Source organism: Carassius carassius, chromosome 28, assembly GCF_963082965.1.
Source record: "Carassius carassius chromosome 28, fCarCar2.1, whole genome shotgun sequence".
Classification (NCBI taxonomy): domain Eukaryota; kingdom Metazoa; phylum Chordata; class Actinopteri; order Cypriniformes; family Cyprinidae; genus Carassius; species Carassius carassius.
In genome coordinates, this window is record NC_081782.1 from 5,621,145 (window position 1) to 5,637,203 (window position 16,059).

The 16,059-nt window shown below is 35.9% G+C and overlaps 2 protein-coding genes across 6 annotated transcripts in view; one reads left to right on the forward strand and one right to left on the reverse strand.

Annotated features, from left to right (window-relative positions):
* Nucleotides 1-1,430: 1,430 nt before the first annotated feature.
* Nucleotides 1,431-9,841, reverse strand: lin37 (lin-37 DREAM MuvB core complex component). 2 transcript variants are annotated; one of them, XM_059513981.1, is made up of 10 exons: nucleotides 9,729-9,841; nucleotides 8,702-8,742; nucleotides 8,549-8,615; nucleotides 7,468-7,518; nucleotides 7,293-7,322; nucleotides 6,348-6,433; nucleotides 3,553-3,710; nucleotides 2,318-2,449; nucleotides 1,979-2,052; nucleotides 1,431-1,870 (listed from the first exon to the last, which is right to left on the reverse strand). In XM_059513981.1, the coding sequence occupies exons 1-10, from the start codon at nucleotides 9,824-9,826 to the stop codon at nucleotides 1,792-1,794; spliced, it is 816 nt and encodes a 271-aa protein (XP_059369964.1). In that variant the 5' UTR covers nucleotides 9,827-9,841; the 3' UTR covers nucleotides 1,431-1,791. The 2 variants fall into 2 exon arrangements, with proteins under 2 accessions (XP_059369964.1, XP_059369965.1); XM_059513982.1 differs by lacking the exon at nucleotides 9,729-9,841 and having other exon boundaries at nucleotides 8,702-8,750.
* A 70-nt stretch (nucleotides 9,842-9,911) lies between these two features.
* The window catches only part of proser3 (proline and serine rich 3), a 7,970-nt gene continuing 1,822 nt past the window's right edge, over nucleotides 9,912-16,059 (forward strand). The window contains exons 1-11 of one of the 4 annotated variants that reach the window (XM_059513977.1): nucleotides 9,912-9,987; nucleotides 10,292-10,325; nucleotides 10,399-10,510; nucleotides 10,788-11,080; nucleotides 11,891-12,045; nucleotides 12,173-12,288; nucleotides 13,688-13,773; nucleotides 14,126-14,258; nucleotides 14,679-14,876; nucleotides 15,163-15,635; nucleotides 15,766-15,955. In XM_059513977.1, coding sequence (XP_059369960.1) covers nucleotides 10,315-10,325; nucleotides 10,399-10,510; nucleotides 10,788-11,080; nucleotides 11,891-12,045; nucleotides 12,173-12,288; nucleotides 13,688-13,773; nucleotides 14,126-14,258; nucleotides 14,679-14,876; nucleotides 15,163-15,635; nucleotides 15,766-15,955 — 1,767 coding nt within the window. In that variant the 5' untranslated portion in view covers nucleotides 9,912-9,987; nucleotides 10,292-10,314. Of the gene's footprint in view, nucleotides 9,988-10,234; nucleotides 10,326-10,398; nucleotides 10,511-10,787; nucleotides 11,081-11,890; nucleotides 12,046-12,172; nucleotides 12,289-13,687; nucleotides 13,774-14,125; nucleotides 14,259-14,678; nucleotides 14,877-15,162; nucleotides 15,636-15,765; nucleotides 15,956-16,059 lie in introns of all 4 variants that reach the window. The other 3 variants (XM_059513980.1, XM_059513979.1, XM_059513976.1) reach the window with 3 other exon arrangements.

Below are 16,059 nucleotides of genomic sequence, written 5' to 3' on the forward strand. Positions count from 1 at the left end.
TCGAATTTAGCATAGGGCCCGGGATCTTGTGCAGCGCCCCTGTGAGGATGATCAAGGGAAGTTGTGGAAATCCCAAGACTAAGCATGTGTATGTGTGCAGTCGGCATTCATCACAGGCAGGCTACGTTAACATTGTGTTCATTATTAACACTATCAAAACTTTGTAAGGTTGTTTCAGAAAGTGGCATGTATATATAATTAGCCATATCATTCTACCTTAAGCAAAACTATGTAACTTTAGCCTAGTGTCGATCATAAACCCGTTTACCCAATTAAAAAAGCGTGTGGACACGTAACTTAGTTTTGTGTCAGAACTTTTACACTTTCATTCATAAATTCACCCCGTCTGTGTTTGCGAAACGATTGAATCGCGGAATCCAGTCAAAAATAGAACTTGCTGTATAAATCAGAACGTCACGGAATTTGGCTATTTTTGAATGAATACATCTATATTAAGGCTGTAAAATGAATCAAATCTTTTGTAATGGCATATTTTTGATAGTTTCTGAAAAAGTTACGTTCAGTTTTATAAAGTTTCGTTTATTTTTATTGAAGTAAATGTAATTCCATATTATGTCAAGTTTGTTTTTTCTTTAAATCTAAGTTCAACTTAACTTCAGTTGTTGCCTTAAATGCTTGAGAATAATCAAATTGGTAAAAGTCATATTCATTTATTTTTTATTTTGCCTAGTTGAATCTCGAATAACTTAATTGAGATTGTTTACATTATTTTTAAAATGTTAATTAATGAAAAAGCATGTTTTCAATGACTTTTATATTTACAATGCACTTTATGTGTGCATTGATTGCATGTTGGTTTTCCATTTACGATACACATACCCATTTTTTGAGCTGTTGATGCACAGGGATAAGCCAGGTCTTTATCTTGCTCTGATTTCTTGGTCCTCTTGACAGATTGTTGGTTTTATACCAAACTGCAAAGCCTGGTACTACATCTCTATGCTGATTTCTCATTTTTACTGTCAAGGGCCTATAAGGTGGCATCATAAGCACACTTAAAGAAATTATTACAGCTTTAACTGGTTTAACTGGTTACCCACAGTTAGTAGTGGGCATGTACCTACAGCAGAGTCTTACCTGCCATGCTAGAATATTCTTTCAGTAGTAATACAGATATTTATTTTAAATGTATTAAAAATGTAATTCATTTAATATGATGTCATTCTACCACAGAACCAGTTTTTATTACTAATATTAACTATATCAAACTCAATTATTATTGTTGTCTACAATCTATAAAATATGTATATATCAGCACACACACAAAATAAATAAATACATAGAAATAAAATCACACCAGACACAGAAGACACCAGCTTCTCTACACCTAACAGATGTCACAACGAAACAAGACTTTGAGAAAATCTGATTCACAATTGCTTTGCAACATACTGGTGGTAATTCACCTCTTTGTTAAATTTGCCTAATCTTTATTCAAAATAAAAATGTCAAAAAGCTTAAATATGGTTACATGGCTTGTAATTACATGCATTTAATAGATACCCACAGAATTGTTATGTGCAGTTCCACAATGTCTTGTATTAAAGCCAGATGGTTACACATGCCAATAGATAGATGCTAGACAAATATTGAAAGTTGGAAAGGGCCGAGAACTATTATAAAGAACTTGTTAATGCAGTTCTATTTAATGAACACATTAAATTCATTTTCAGTACTGTAAGATTTATTTGAAGTTCTTGTGAGTTTGTATTTAAAGAGAAAAATTTGCCTTCACAGATATTCTTCAGATGCACTAGTGATGTATGTGAACTAACGTTCATACATTTCCTTAAGGATTTTTATGCTCTCGCTGTATCTCAGCTGGTTCTTACTGGAAGCCTCCTTCCACCTATAACATATATATAAAAAAAATGCTGAACAACATATACATGCTTTCATTTGTAAATATCCCTCTCCCCTTGGAAATGTAGTAGAAATTACAGAATGATGAGAATACTTCTGTCTAATTTTCTTCCAGCGTTTGATGTGATTGAAGATAAGAGGTGAGGTGCCTGCTGCAGCATCTACAGACTGAAAACAAAAAGAACTAATTGGATACATCCATGTGAAGCACATCATTTTGCAACATTAACAGTATCGCAAAGGATGACAAGACCAATTCATTATGCAAACAGGTTCTTATCCATTCCTAACAACGATTGGTAAAGAGTTAAGCAGAAGTGTTTGATGGAAGCTTTATTGGTCGTCATTTAGCTGTTAGCTCAAAATGCAGATCTTTAAAGAAAGATTAGTGCTTCCTGTGAGTGTGTGTGGCACAACAGTTACCACAGCTCACCTTGGTCTCTGTAGGTTTCTCCACAGGTGGAATTCTGAGATTGACAGGTTCACCAGCTGAACCTACTGGACAGGAAACAGGTGGAGGAAGCCTGTACACGTTCTGTTCTTTGCCATTCAGCATGTCAGTCATCTGAGAGAATATAAATCAAAAAATGATTTCCCCCAATTGTAATGCTTGTTTTGGCATAAATTACTCATTATATTTTACTCATTATATAAGTGAAGCCAAGGACATTTCTCAGTGGTGAAAGAAGACTTCTAGGCAAACTCAAAGGAAAACGATGAATTTATCTCTCCTCTGGGAAACTGATTTCAGATGGGAAAATGTAGCCGGATGTAGCAGCATTATTAACAGCAACAATTGCTAACAACGTTACTATTAAAAAGTTACTGGACAGTTACATAATATATTTAGTACAGTGCCAAGACATTTTTATTCTTCTTTTGATTCAAGGTCAATCTACGACTAGAGAAAAATAAGGTGAACCAACCGCACATTAAATGAGCGTGCCAAGTTGAATAAAACTCAAGCTGTATGACATGATTTACAAAGATAATGATTTAAAAAAAATATTTGTATATATGTGTGTGTGTGTGCTTATTAATTTTTATTAGTTTTTTTCATAAATCAAGTTTATTGTTATTATTTCTTAATGTTTGTACATTTTATACTTCTAATAATTTATTTCAGTTAATGTTTATAGAATTTTTTTTTCATGGTTTTAATTTCCTGGTATTTCTAGGACTGTGGGAACTCTGCAGGTTTACAAGGAATGTCAGTATGATATAAACAGATATTCATCCACCAACAAAAACAGTCCCACATCCACGAAATGACTTGGACAATTGTAAACATTTTAAACAAACAACGTGCACAGTGTATGTGCTATAACAAAAATAGAAAAGTGGTCCTACTGAGTTCTGCTTTAAGTACATTACTGGAAGCATTTGCCATTATCTGTGGGAAAATAGCAATACTTTAGCTTGAATTTAACCTGGAGGTCATCCATTTAAAAAAAAAATCAACACTAGATATCCAAGTGAACAACCGTGCTATTCTGGGGTGCATTTCCCAAAAGCAACTATGATCACAAGTTTTGTCGTGGCCAATAGAATTTAATGGAACTAATGACCATAGCTAACGATGGTTTTGGGAAATGCACCCCTGAGCAGTTCAATGATCTGAAGGGGATGAGTATTTAAAATTATTGCAGAGTAAATACTGGGTGAGACCTCATCCTCCCCACAGCTGTGAGGGGGGCTGGGCGCTGTTCTCTCTTGCATAGATGGGTTGTTTCTCATCCACGCCCGACAAATGGGATAGAGTGGTGTGGTGGTGCTGAACTGAGCCAAGTCCACACTGCGGTCAAATAACTTGATAATATAAGCATCTGATGAAGAAGACAAGATGAGGAGCACGTAAGAAAACAGGAAATAAGTCTTAGGAGATCAAGACTTAAAAAAACCTTCCATATAATTCTCTAAACCTTGGCTTGAAATAAAACTCAATCAAAAACCACACATATTGACTGATGGTGTTTCTTATAAACCCAATGGTGTTTCTAAGAAATTATGAAAAATGTTCATTTTGGGTCATTTTGCAAAAAAAATTTGTTTGTTTGGTGAAATGCAATGTGTTTATGCAGTTTAAGGTTAAAGAAAAAACATTATTTTACAAAGCTTATCGTTCTGAAAAGCTAGATGTACGCTGATTAGCCAGCTATCCAGTGTGCTGTGATTGGTTAAATACCTCAAGCTTATTATTGAAATGTTACACCCCTTGCCATACTGTGATGCCGTGACTTGCCATCTCCCGGCATAACGAGAAAAAAAACAATAAATGGCCATTACAAACAAGGCATTTGTTGTATCCAGTAGGGACATAATTACTGATTACAATGACTTATACTGTCTTTTTACAGGTTTCGTTTCGTATAGCGCCATGTAAACATAAAACATGGTCTGCATTTCTGATCTGAGAAACAACAAACAACTAGCGCTATTCTACACTGCTCACAACTTACGTTTGAATCATCAGTGGCAAATTCTTTAAATATGTAAATGGACTTACAGACTGTGAGTCAGAAGCACCAGACTGTCCTTGAACCAGAGGTGGGTAGAGTACCCAAAAACTGTACTCAAGTAAAAGTAAAAGTACTTCTAGAAATATTTACTCAAGTAAAAGTAAAAGTTCTAGTCTTGAATAGTTACTTGAGTAAGATTAAAAGAGTATCGGATAAAAAATCTACTCAAGTAGTTAGTTACTAGTTACTTTGGGTCATATATAGGCCTACTGAGCCTATTTTTATTTAGATATATAGATAAAATGTATGTAATGTATGTGTGCGTGTATAAATGTATATATTTAATCAGCCTTTACTCCAATTTATGTAATTTATTATAAAACCCTGTCTGTTTACTTAAGTAAGGGATATAGGTGTCATGCCATAACATATTTTTAATACGACTGACTTTATATTAAATGTTAATTTAACATTGAAAGTTAATGTGATATAAATATTGCTACTAATCTTTCATTGTTCAGAAAGAGAGCAAATAACATTTACATTATTAAAGATCATATTCACTGACAGTCTAGATTTCAATCACTCTCAGAAACTCCCATTAAAATCACTGAAACTGTTAACACTGTGAAATCAATATCTTATTTACAGATTCGTACACACATCTGCACTTTGTTGTTTCTGACGAGAGAATTCGCCAGAAAGAGGTATTCAGTCAGTGAGCGAGTGAAGGAAGCGCTGGCATTTAGCGATGACTCATCTGAATGCCTCTGATTGGCCAATGCTTTAATAAGCTCAAAAGAATCATGTGTTACTGGTTATAATGCGCAGTGCTGTAAAAACACATCTATCTCTGGCTCAGCGCCAGCAAGCAATCACAGATCTGAATTTAGCAGCTGATGATATGACTCGCTGAACGTTCTCACGCCGGTGTGATTGTATTAAAATTAATAAAATCTTAATCGGCTATTTTTTGTCTTTTGGAAGCTGCATTCAACTTGACTCCCCTCAGTTATAAGCCACACACGTACAACAAAATAATGTCACAGTGGTATCGTGTACTGTAATCGAATGTAGCCCAAGTTATTACCTGTTGAACAGTAGACAGCACACACGGTCTTCATATAATAAGGATCTCCATCGCTAGCAAATAATAGCCTTTGCAGATTTGCTTTCAATTCAATGCAGTTCCAGCCACGTTTTCAACGCTCTTTCTGTTCTTAAACGTTACAACTCCGAGTGAACCACTTCAGATGCTCAGCGCGTGCGGCAGGGAACTGAACGACTCGTTCAAACTGATTCATGAACCAATTCACTCGTTTGCCAATTGGTTTGATCAAGCCTTTGAACAGAATTGACTCAAAAGAATGAATCATTCGCGAATGGGCATCGCTCATTGCCCAGAGAAAAGTAGACGGCGCGTTTGGAATAAACTGAAGCATTTATAACATTTATTGCATTAAGATAAAGTAACGAGAGGAGCGTCGCCCACAGTAACGAAGTAAAAGTACAGATTTCCTCCCAAAAATTTACTCAAGTAAAAGTATAAAGTACCCATCTTTAAATATACTCCGAAAAGTATTAGTTACCCCAAAAAATTACTCAAGTAAATGTAACGAAGTAAATGTAACTTGTTACTACCCACCTCCTTCTTGAACATTTGGGCAGGGTTATGTAAATATTCCCACATCATGACGTAGACGTGGGGGCGAGTTAAAACGAGCCATTTTAAGGGGTGTGGTTGACTCTTAACTTTTTATAAAGATTTGAGACTTTAGTCTTTGCAACTTTACAGATCTTCTTCATGCACCAAGAGCTTGTATCACTCAAAAGAAAAAGTAAAAAGTTAAATCACATTATATGACCCCTTTAAGATACAAAATTGCCTACATGTATATACAATTTGAGAATTCAAATTCTGCACTTATTGCCATTTATTTCAAATTTACGTACACATTACCTAATTCAGCCTACTCATCACTACTTGTTTCATCTTGGTCTTACTTTGTTTGTGCTGGTTGGTTTCTGCCAGACCATCATCCATCTCTTTACGCTTCTTCCTTCTGTGTTGTGGGAATCGTGATGATGGTCTGTGAAAGGCAAAAAGGGTCTCTTAAAGCAAACTCTACCAAACCATTTAGGAATTAATTTATTCATTATATATAATATTGGCTGCTTCATTAGTATTACTATACTAAATATTTACAAAGCACACTTTGAAATGTACACACAGCTGGGTAGTAAGGATAGTTGTCATTAATTATTTATGATATATTTGCAATGTTTTTTCAGATTTGGAGAATTTTACCATTACATCACTTGCTTACCAACAGATTCTCTGTGGTGAATGGGTGCTGTCAGAACACATCACATTGCTCCACATAACTTCACTCTATCAGTAAATGTCATTTTAAGTGAAAAGCTGTGCATTTATAATTAGAAATCCACCATTAAGACATTTTAACTATAAAGTGTCACTTCTGGTCAAAGTGTGGAGTCCATAATCCATTATAAATAAAAGATAATCCATCAAAATACACCAGCATATTTGTTTAGTATTGATCTATGCATAATTTACACCTGATTAAGACTTTTCTCTGGGGAAAACAATATTAAGGAATTTTTGAAGGTAAAAAAATCTCTTGATGAACTTATTTCTTACAAAAATACAGCCTTTTTAATGTCACGAGATGTAAATTATTGGGTTGGAGTCGTGTCTATTACTATTGCTTTTATCAGCCGTTTGGACTCTCACTCTGATGGCACCCACTCACTGCAGAGGATCCATTGGTGAGCAAGTGATGTAAATAAATTTCTCCAAAATAGTTCTGATGAAGAAACAAACACATCTACATCTTGGGTTTCCTGAGGATAAGTACATTTTCAGCAATTTTTTATTTGTGGGTAAACTATTCCTTCAAAGTAAAGGTCAAAGAAGATTCTGCTTGCCTTTTCCCTGCAGAAGAGGGGGATAAATCCCTGTATAAGAGGAATAAAGTATTTCATGTGCATTACATATGACAGTTAAATAAATCTTCAATCATTTTACATTTTAAACACTGTTCTGATCAAAAGAGGAAAATGATTATATCAGTCACACAAAAACAATGTATGTGCTGCATACTTGCTCAAAGAGTCTGCCACCATTTTCCCAGAATCCTCTTCATTCTGCTCTCTGCAGAAAAAGGAAGAAAGAGCACAAAGGATTATACAAATGTCAATTTTTCCCAAACAACTGCTCTCTACTTTATAAAAGTTATGTATTGCCAGTATTCCTTTCCCGAATTGTAACAATTCCAGATATTTTGAAAGGTTTCCAGTAAACAAAAGGAAAACATGAGAAACAAGAGAGTATTTCCACAAACATCAGTATAGCAGTAAACAACTTTAGACCATCAGAGTGGCAATTATTCAGACAACTGTAATGTAACAAGATCATTATTAACCAATACTAAATATATCTCTTAGCACAATGAAAACCAAATCTCTGGGATGCTATAAATGGCCATTATTTTCATTATTTTATAATTCCTGCTGTCCAAGATATTTGGTTTTCCAATTCTGTGGAAAGTCCAAGAAACACCAGATTCCAAATATTTTAGGGATTCTGGTGGAAGGCGTGACATTCCTGATAAGTTTTCTCAGGATACAGAACAGGAGTAAAATATGTTATTTTTTTGTTAATTTAAAATATATTGGCACAGAAAGAACATGTTAAAAAAAATTTTTTTATTACAATAGACATTACATGTTTTGTACTGAAAACGTCAATTTTTCGTTTTTTTGTGTCAGTTTTACTTCTATAGTGATTTTCACAATACACTCTGTTTTAAAACAGCATTACATTAAATCATGATGTAAATGTTTATAATATCTCCATGTCCTAAAGTCACATTTGGAAGAGTAGACCTGGGTGATAATTAACATTTAGTGACAATATAAAAACAAGTGAGTGTACAGAATGTATGCGAGTCAGCTGTGCGATAATATAGGTTACATTTTGTGACAATATGTTGAATATTACTAAATAATTACTAACATTGTATATCATTAATTAATTTTGCATCTTGCAGCACTTTCACTTTTAGTGATAAACTAATTTTTACAGAAAGACATTACATTGAGACAATCTTCTAAAGTGGACTCCTCACTAATGTTCTTTACAGTCTGGAGCTTTCAAAGCTCAGACACATTAATGCACTAACCTCTCACTGTCACTCCTCTCAACCAAACCTTGCAATACTGCATCAAGGCGGTTTCGAGCCCCAGCATCTGCAAAAGAACATTTTTTGTATTTTTTAATACACAAAACAGCCCACATCAGAAATGTAAAAAGAAGCTTGTGTTTGCAACCTCACCTGTTTTCTCAGTCTTGATTTTACAGTGAAGCATTGTACCACTTGTTTTGTTTCCTGTGATTTTTTTTTCCGATGAGGATTTAGTGATGTGTTAATTAATATATGACAAATATAAAAGAAACAGGTTACACAAAATTCATGTAAGATTATATACCATATATCACATACCCCAGCCCACACACAAAAAAACCCATTGGTTCTTTGTTATATATGGTGAATAACTGTCATATTATTTAGTGGAACCTCAAATAATTTTATTTCATATCCATTGTAGTGGTTTATAAAAGCAAAAGTACAAAAACTCAAGTCAGTGTCCAAATACTTCTTTATATGTGTATATAGTCAGGTCCAGGTCCATATACACACGTAATAGTAGTATTTATGTGTATGGTATTAATTAAAAATGCTGTGTGTGTGTGGATGTGTTTTTGTGACATATCAGGACCCAACTTTGTATAATGACATGGGTATGACACAGGTATTACAAGGAGAGGGTGACTTATAAGGACATAACCCATGTCCCCATGTTTCAAAACGCTTATAAACCATACAGAATTGTTTTATTTTAGAAAGTAAAAATGAAAGTTTCCTGTGAGGGTTAGGGTTTGGTGTAGGGTTGGTGAAGGGCCATGGAATATACAGTTTTGTACAGTATAAACCATTAACGTTACGTCTATGGGATGTCCTCACTTTTCACAAAAACAAACGTGTGTTTGTGTGTGTGTGTGTCTGTGTGTAATAGTAGTGCTTTCTCTTTTGTAAACGTTCTGTAAATCAGTAAAAACGTTTACAAAAGAGAAAGCACGGGGAGAATGAAAAACAAGTAAAAACAATGACACTATTATTTTGCTAATCAGCTAACGTTAACTGTTTACAATAGCTGACGTTAGCTATATAGGAAACCACTTAAATTCCTTATTAAGGGTATTTAAAATCGTCGCCGACTTCATAAATCCCTTAACAATGCCATAATTCTTTAATTAACATCATTTTGGAACGTAAAAACACTTTATAAATACTAAACAACACGCTATTCACCTTCCAATCCTCAGCTGAGAGACGAGCCGCTTCTTTCACAAATCTGACATTCCTCTTCCGCGCGCAATGAGATTCCGGGTTCGTCATTGGCTGCAGCCAATGAGAGAGAAACGCACTTATTGGTTCAAATTGCTGTCGATCACAACATACGCCACTCTATTGGCTGGTCAACTGTCTTCGACAACAATGTAAACAACAGTTCTCTGACTACATATCCCATGATACAACACAGTCACACCATTCGAAAAGTAAGCTGAGATCTTTTTTATAAACATCAAATTATACAACATATTTGCAATGAGTTTGTGGTTATATTCGGATCTAGTTTGTTTTCGATAGTTTTAATAGCGTATAGCTTGTTAAATAGTGAGCTAAAAGACCGTTTAATCCCATAGTAACGTAATCACGCGACGGTTGAGATCGACTCGTGCAACACAGAAACAATGTCATTAGGAACCTAATGTAGTTTCGTTAAACTGTTGTGTCTTCATTTAGACATTCATGGATCCTACAGTATGACGAAACTCCACTTGCGTACTTTTTTTTATTAAGCAAAACAGGTTTGCACGAACGCTATGAGATCAAGGTGGGTTGGATGTCAAATCATTTCAGATTTTAGCTGTTTACATTTTTTGTTTACACGTTGTCACTTTTCTTAGAAGTGCAGCTGTTTTCACAAGAGATAATCCATTTCCCCCGGATCCCCCTTTGTCCAGGAGCCACTACAGTCCATCTAGATCCAGACAAATTCCAAAGCAACAAAAAAGACTGGTGAGAGAACTGACTTTGCATTCACTTTATATGTTATGTATTTTGTGACTCTACATTCCCCTCACCCCTCTAGCTTGAAACATCTGTCATAGCATAGTGCATTTTTTAAATCTACACTACAGTATGCACTGTGCACTATTTAGTAAGCAGTAAACTAGTTTCTAGTCTAGTTCTTATAAGAACTGCATTAATAAATGCAAGTGCTGAAATGAGAAAAACAAAGTTTTAACTTGCAAAAACTCATGGTGATGTTGTTTTTTTGGATTGCACATTGCAGGCCTTGAGTCCTGTCCGGTTCACTGAGCCACCCAGTCCTTCAGATCTTCCTACTCAGGCATCACCTTTGAGGACGGAGGACCAGGTCTTTCATGAAAGATCACGTAGTGTCAGGCTCTGTCCTCCTTCTACTGAATGCCAGTTGAGCTACTCCGAGTCTTGGCCTTCTACTGACCTGAGTTGCTCTACAGACAACATTAACACTTCTGTCTGCTCTGAAGCTCAGATGCAAGCCATGAGAAACATGGTTGCACCAACAATAATTGAGGCAAAGGAACCCTCAGTTCTTGCAAAGTAAGGGAAATCATTGTGTTCTAATGGCAATGTCACTTTTGATTATAAATAAACCTTTTGATTCAAAACAAAAGAATGTTTTAAAATTGGAAAACAAGGCTCATCTGAACTACTCATCCCATGAAGCAACAATGGCATGTTGTCCGACTACTGACTATATTTAGAGATATAAATGACTGTTTAAATGTTTTGGGTTAATGAGTTTTTTTAAGGATGTTATTACTTTTATTTGATGCACTCAATTGACTAAAAGTGATGGTAAAGACATTTATAATGTTACAACATGTTTCTATTTCAAGTAAATGCTGCCCTTTTGAACTTCCTGAAAAATATACCAACTGTTTTGCAACATTGATAAACATTATGAAACATCTCCTAAGCAGCAAATAAACATATTGCAATATTTCTGAAGGATCATGACATTGAAGACTGGAGAAATTATGCTGTAAATTCAGCTTCACAACACAGGAATTAATTAAATATTAAATTATAGAAAACAAGTATTTTAAATTCTAATAATATTTCATTATATTTAAGTACTGTAGATTAAATCCATTAAATATCTTGGTCATGCTAGGTCTTTCACATCTGGAAGTGGTCCTTGTTGTCTAAAATAGAGTAATTTCACTCACCATTTGTTGTGCAGTGAACCATTCATTTAAAATACAAACAGTATCTTCCTTTCTTTTTAAAGGAAAGCTAAAGTAGTGTTGCCACATGTGGTGACACATTATTCTCAGATGAGCATATGGGGGGTGTTTAATGCAAGCATTAATTATATGACATCCTTTTGCAATGAAATCCTTCAAGGTACATTGAACGCTTCCGTTTCGGAAAGCCACAGAGTCGAGACGAAAGACGCCTTCAGGCAACTGATGCAGAAGATGACCAGCCGTTTTGGTGGATGTCCACATCCCCTCCATCCAGTTCAACACCAACACACCCATCAGAGAAATATATCAGAGGTGTGCTTTAAAGAATACATCTGTCATTAATAATACATTTTCAGTAGGTTGATATTGTAAATTATTTCAGTGCACAAATCTCACAAACACTCTTCCTTTGTCTTGCTAATGTATGTTTTGTTTATAGCACCACTTGACCTCATGAAGGATGTCCCGGCCAGCACCCAGAGCTCAATCACAAAGCCACTGCATGATGAAACCACGCTGTCTCCAGTTAGACACATGCTTGACCTTAGTATGCTGGTGAGTTTTGCATAAAACTTTGACCATGTGTTAAAGAGGATGACAAATATTGTACAGTTTGTTATATTGCTGTAGGGCTTTTATATCTTGCAGATGCAGCTCAATTTTGTACATGAAATAAATAAAAAAAAGACAATTGCCTTGTCCAAATACCCACACTTGTGGTCTTGGTGACTTGAGAGTGTGTGCACACAACAGAAAATAGGTGCATGAGACTGTCCCAGGTGTTAAAAAGCGCAGTGCCCTTAATGCACACTAACGCCACACTATCTCAAATACCGCTTTGGAGCTCTATTCGAGGCTTAGTGTATCACACCATGCATCAAGTTCTTGAAATAAATCGTGATACTTTTTGCAGAGATCTCTCGAGAGGTCACGGAAATCTTTCCAATGTACAATAATATAATAATTAGATATTGTTGTTTGTTTTGTACAACATTTTCAAACGCTTTTATCATTTAATTAGAAGAATTAAAATTGTGTCATGTGTCATATGGACTTCTGAACAGACATTTAGAAGTTGATTTTAAAAAATGCAAAGTGTTTAAAATTCAAATAAAGCTATGTAAATACATTTTTACAAGATAACACTAGAAGTGTGTCCCATCAAGTAATGTAGCATCGTAGATGACTGTCGCCATCTAGTGGTGGTTGCTGTAAAATCTTCCTCCATGAGGTTCTTTATTTAGAGCTGGAGTAAACATTTCTAAAAGTTTGAGGTCAGTAAGGTTTTTTTTTCTTTAGCAATAAATCTAAATATTATAATAATCTCTAAAGGATCATGTGACACTGAAGTAGTAGCTGCTAAAAACTCAGCTTTGCTGATTTTAAAATATCTTAAAGCTGTTATTTTAAACTGTAACAATATTTCACAACATTGTTGTTTTCAATGTATTTTTGATTAAATAAAAGCAGCATTGGTGGGCATCTGCAGGGGCAATATTGGAATGCTTTGCTTAACTTTCTGACTTCCATGTGAATGAAAACTGAATTCATAAAAGGAATGAACTAAATGAATAGTTCACCCAAAATGAAAACTTTGTCATCATTTACTCACCCTCGTGTCGTTCTAAACTAGTACAGTGAGTAAATGATGACATTAAAAGGAAGAATTTACTCAAATATAATCAGTTCACTGATACACTGATATAAAGTGGAGTCTGTTGAGCATCAAATGTTATGTATTTATAATCTTCCCACAACAGAGAGTTGTTATGCAACCCTTGGCCCAGATTCCCTGTTTTGCCTTGCAGGAGGCCACTCCTGGTTCTCTCCTCAGGATGATTTAATGTATCTGATGGAAAATATCCCTTAAACATCATAAAGCACTGTTATTGCTGGTGACAGTATTATTGTTGTTGATAATCTCATGGATGTCCACCACACATTTCCTTTCTAGACTTTATCTGAATCTTCCCACTGTGATCAAGAAGAACCAGAGTTACTGCAGCTACAGGAGCGAGCCAGCCGTTTACTGCAGAGGAGGTGAGACCACTGTAAACTTACACTCAATCATAGCGGAGGGAGGGGGGGACCACCAACATAGTCAGCTTCCTGTCTGAGTGTCAGGACTGAATGTTCAAGTGTGAAGGTATATATTGGAGTTTCACAATCAAACAAGATTGAGTATTTTTATTCATGTATTATACTATATTATATTATTATATTACCTGTTTCCTAATGTTCTCAAACAATTGACTTTTTGGCTTTTTATATTTTTATTTTAAAATATTTGACTTTGATCAAAAATATTTTTATAGGTTGCATTATTAAAAAAGTTCAAACTTGGGGATTTCTTTAGTTTTGAACAGTTTAGGTGATTTGTATGTGTTTTCAGTGAGCATTCGCTCAGCAGTGGCTCCGTTCCAATCAGCTCTGAGGGTCTGGGTTGCTCTGATTTCTCCTCCCCCGTAAGCACTGATGAGCCGGTCCGAAGACCACTTGTGTCCACCTTAATGGGCTCAACCAACAGTAAGTAAGGAAAGGATGTGATGTGTAATTTGGAATTTGTGCTCTGCATTTCTAATGATATACAACTCTCTAACTATTAGGTCACTATTGCCCCTGTAAAGTAACAGGTTTAACACAGAATGACTAGTGCACGTCTAGTGCACATCATCTTGTAACCTGCCATACACACACACACACACATTATTTATCTCTTCTTGAACATCTTTGTGTTTCCTTTACAACACACCCTTATCAGATTAAAAAGCACCCACACCTCTAACCGCAAACGTAGTGAAAAGCAGAAATGGTTGTTTAAACACTGTCAGTTAACTAAAAACAAACAGAAACGGATATAAATGTTATTTTGGTGTGCTAGGTTTTTATATTAGTGCAATAAAAGTGCATTAGAGAATTTTTTAGTTTGTTTTTTGTCTCTTTAAATGATTGTAGAGCCCAGTCTGTGTGAGGAGACGTCTTTTCCTCCTCCTGCAGTTGGTTCAGAGACGTCAGGTGTCCGCCGAGAAGATGACATCCTGTTTCAGTGGCGACTAAGGAGGAAGATGGAACAGGCCAGACAATGGAGTCAGGAGGCCCCTTCCCACAGTTCTGTTCTCCATATACCTCCATCACTAAACAAGGTGAACCAACACCACAGTGCATATCAGGATATTTCTTTTTGATTAATTGAAGCTGAAAGTGAAGTATTTCAGAATGTATGATACAATATAATTTGTAAAAGTTTGTGATTGCTAAGATTTGTTTCTTATAAAGTTAGTTGTGTATTCTGTGTTTTACATTTAACATTGTTTTTTTTCTCCTGAACGGGACACGATTAGAACTTGTGACGCACTTGAGAAATTGAGAACTTGAGAAAATTGTATGCTAACATTTCTAATCAATACATTCTTCTTTGTTTCCTTTCAGAAGGCACACTGTAGCATTTTAAACAGCACTTCTCATCAGAGAGCAAACCTCTCATTCACACCGGTCACCCTCGCTAGCCTCGATCCTTCAGTCCCTCAGTCTGCTCTCCCAATTTCAAGCCCAAGCATCTCCAGACTCCGGCCTGATGAGCAACCAGACCCAGACATCCAACCCAAACCCCTTCCCCAGCAGAGACTGCCCTCCAGGAAAGCTGTCACAAAAAGACTAGAAACCCCTTCTGCCCAACCACAACATCACAAGCCAATCAGAACACAGGCCAGCATCCCAGAGACCAAAGCAGCTCACCACAGATCACAGAGATCCTCTTCTCAATCTCCACAGACTTCTGATAGCACAGGGGAGCGGTGGCTGGCCCCTCACCATAAGAAAGACACAGCAGTCAAAGAAAAGACTGAACATGAGAGGCATGAGAAGAAGATTGCACCTTCAAGCCAAAAGAAAAAATCTGAAAGGTTATTTATCTTTTGCATATTTGTCCAAATCAGACTGTGACCGAACCAGGCAAAACATGACAGATGTTTAATGACAAGTAATTGTGATAATAATGTTTCATATTGCATTCTTTTCTTTGTGTCTGTGTAGACACGGTGGTGAGCGAAGCAGCAGTGCAGTGAGGGTCAGGCATGCTAGGGGTCATGAAGGGGTCAGTCGCAAAGCGGAGGAGCCGAGTGGAAAAAGCAGGTGGCAGGAAGAGGGTCAAAGTTCGGCACGAGGAGTACAGTCTGGAAATCGAGCTCCACCACCTTCACCTATACATAATGCCCTGGGACAGGTTAGGGAGTTTGTTTTATGATGCACTATGTGTGTCCGAAGCTGTTGAACCCCAAGTTATTAATTAAATTAAATTATTAATCATTTAAAATGGCCACCTATATT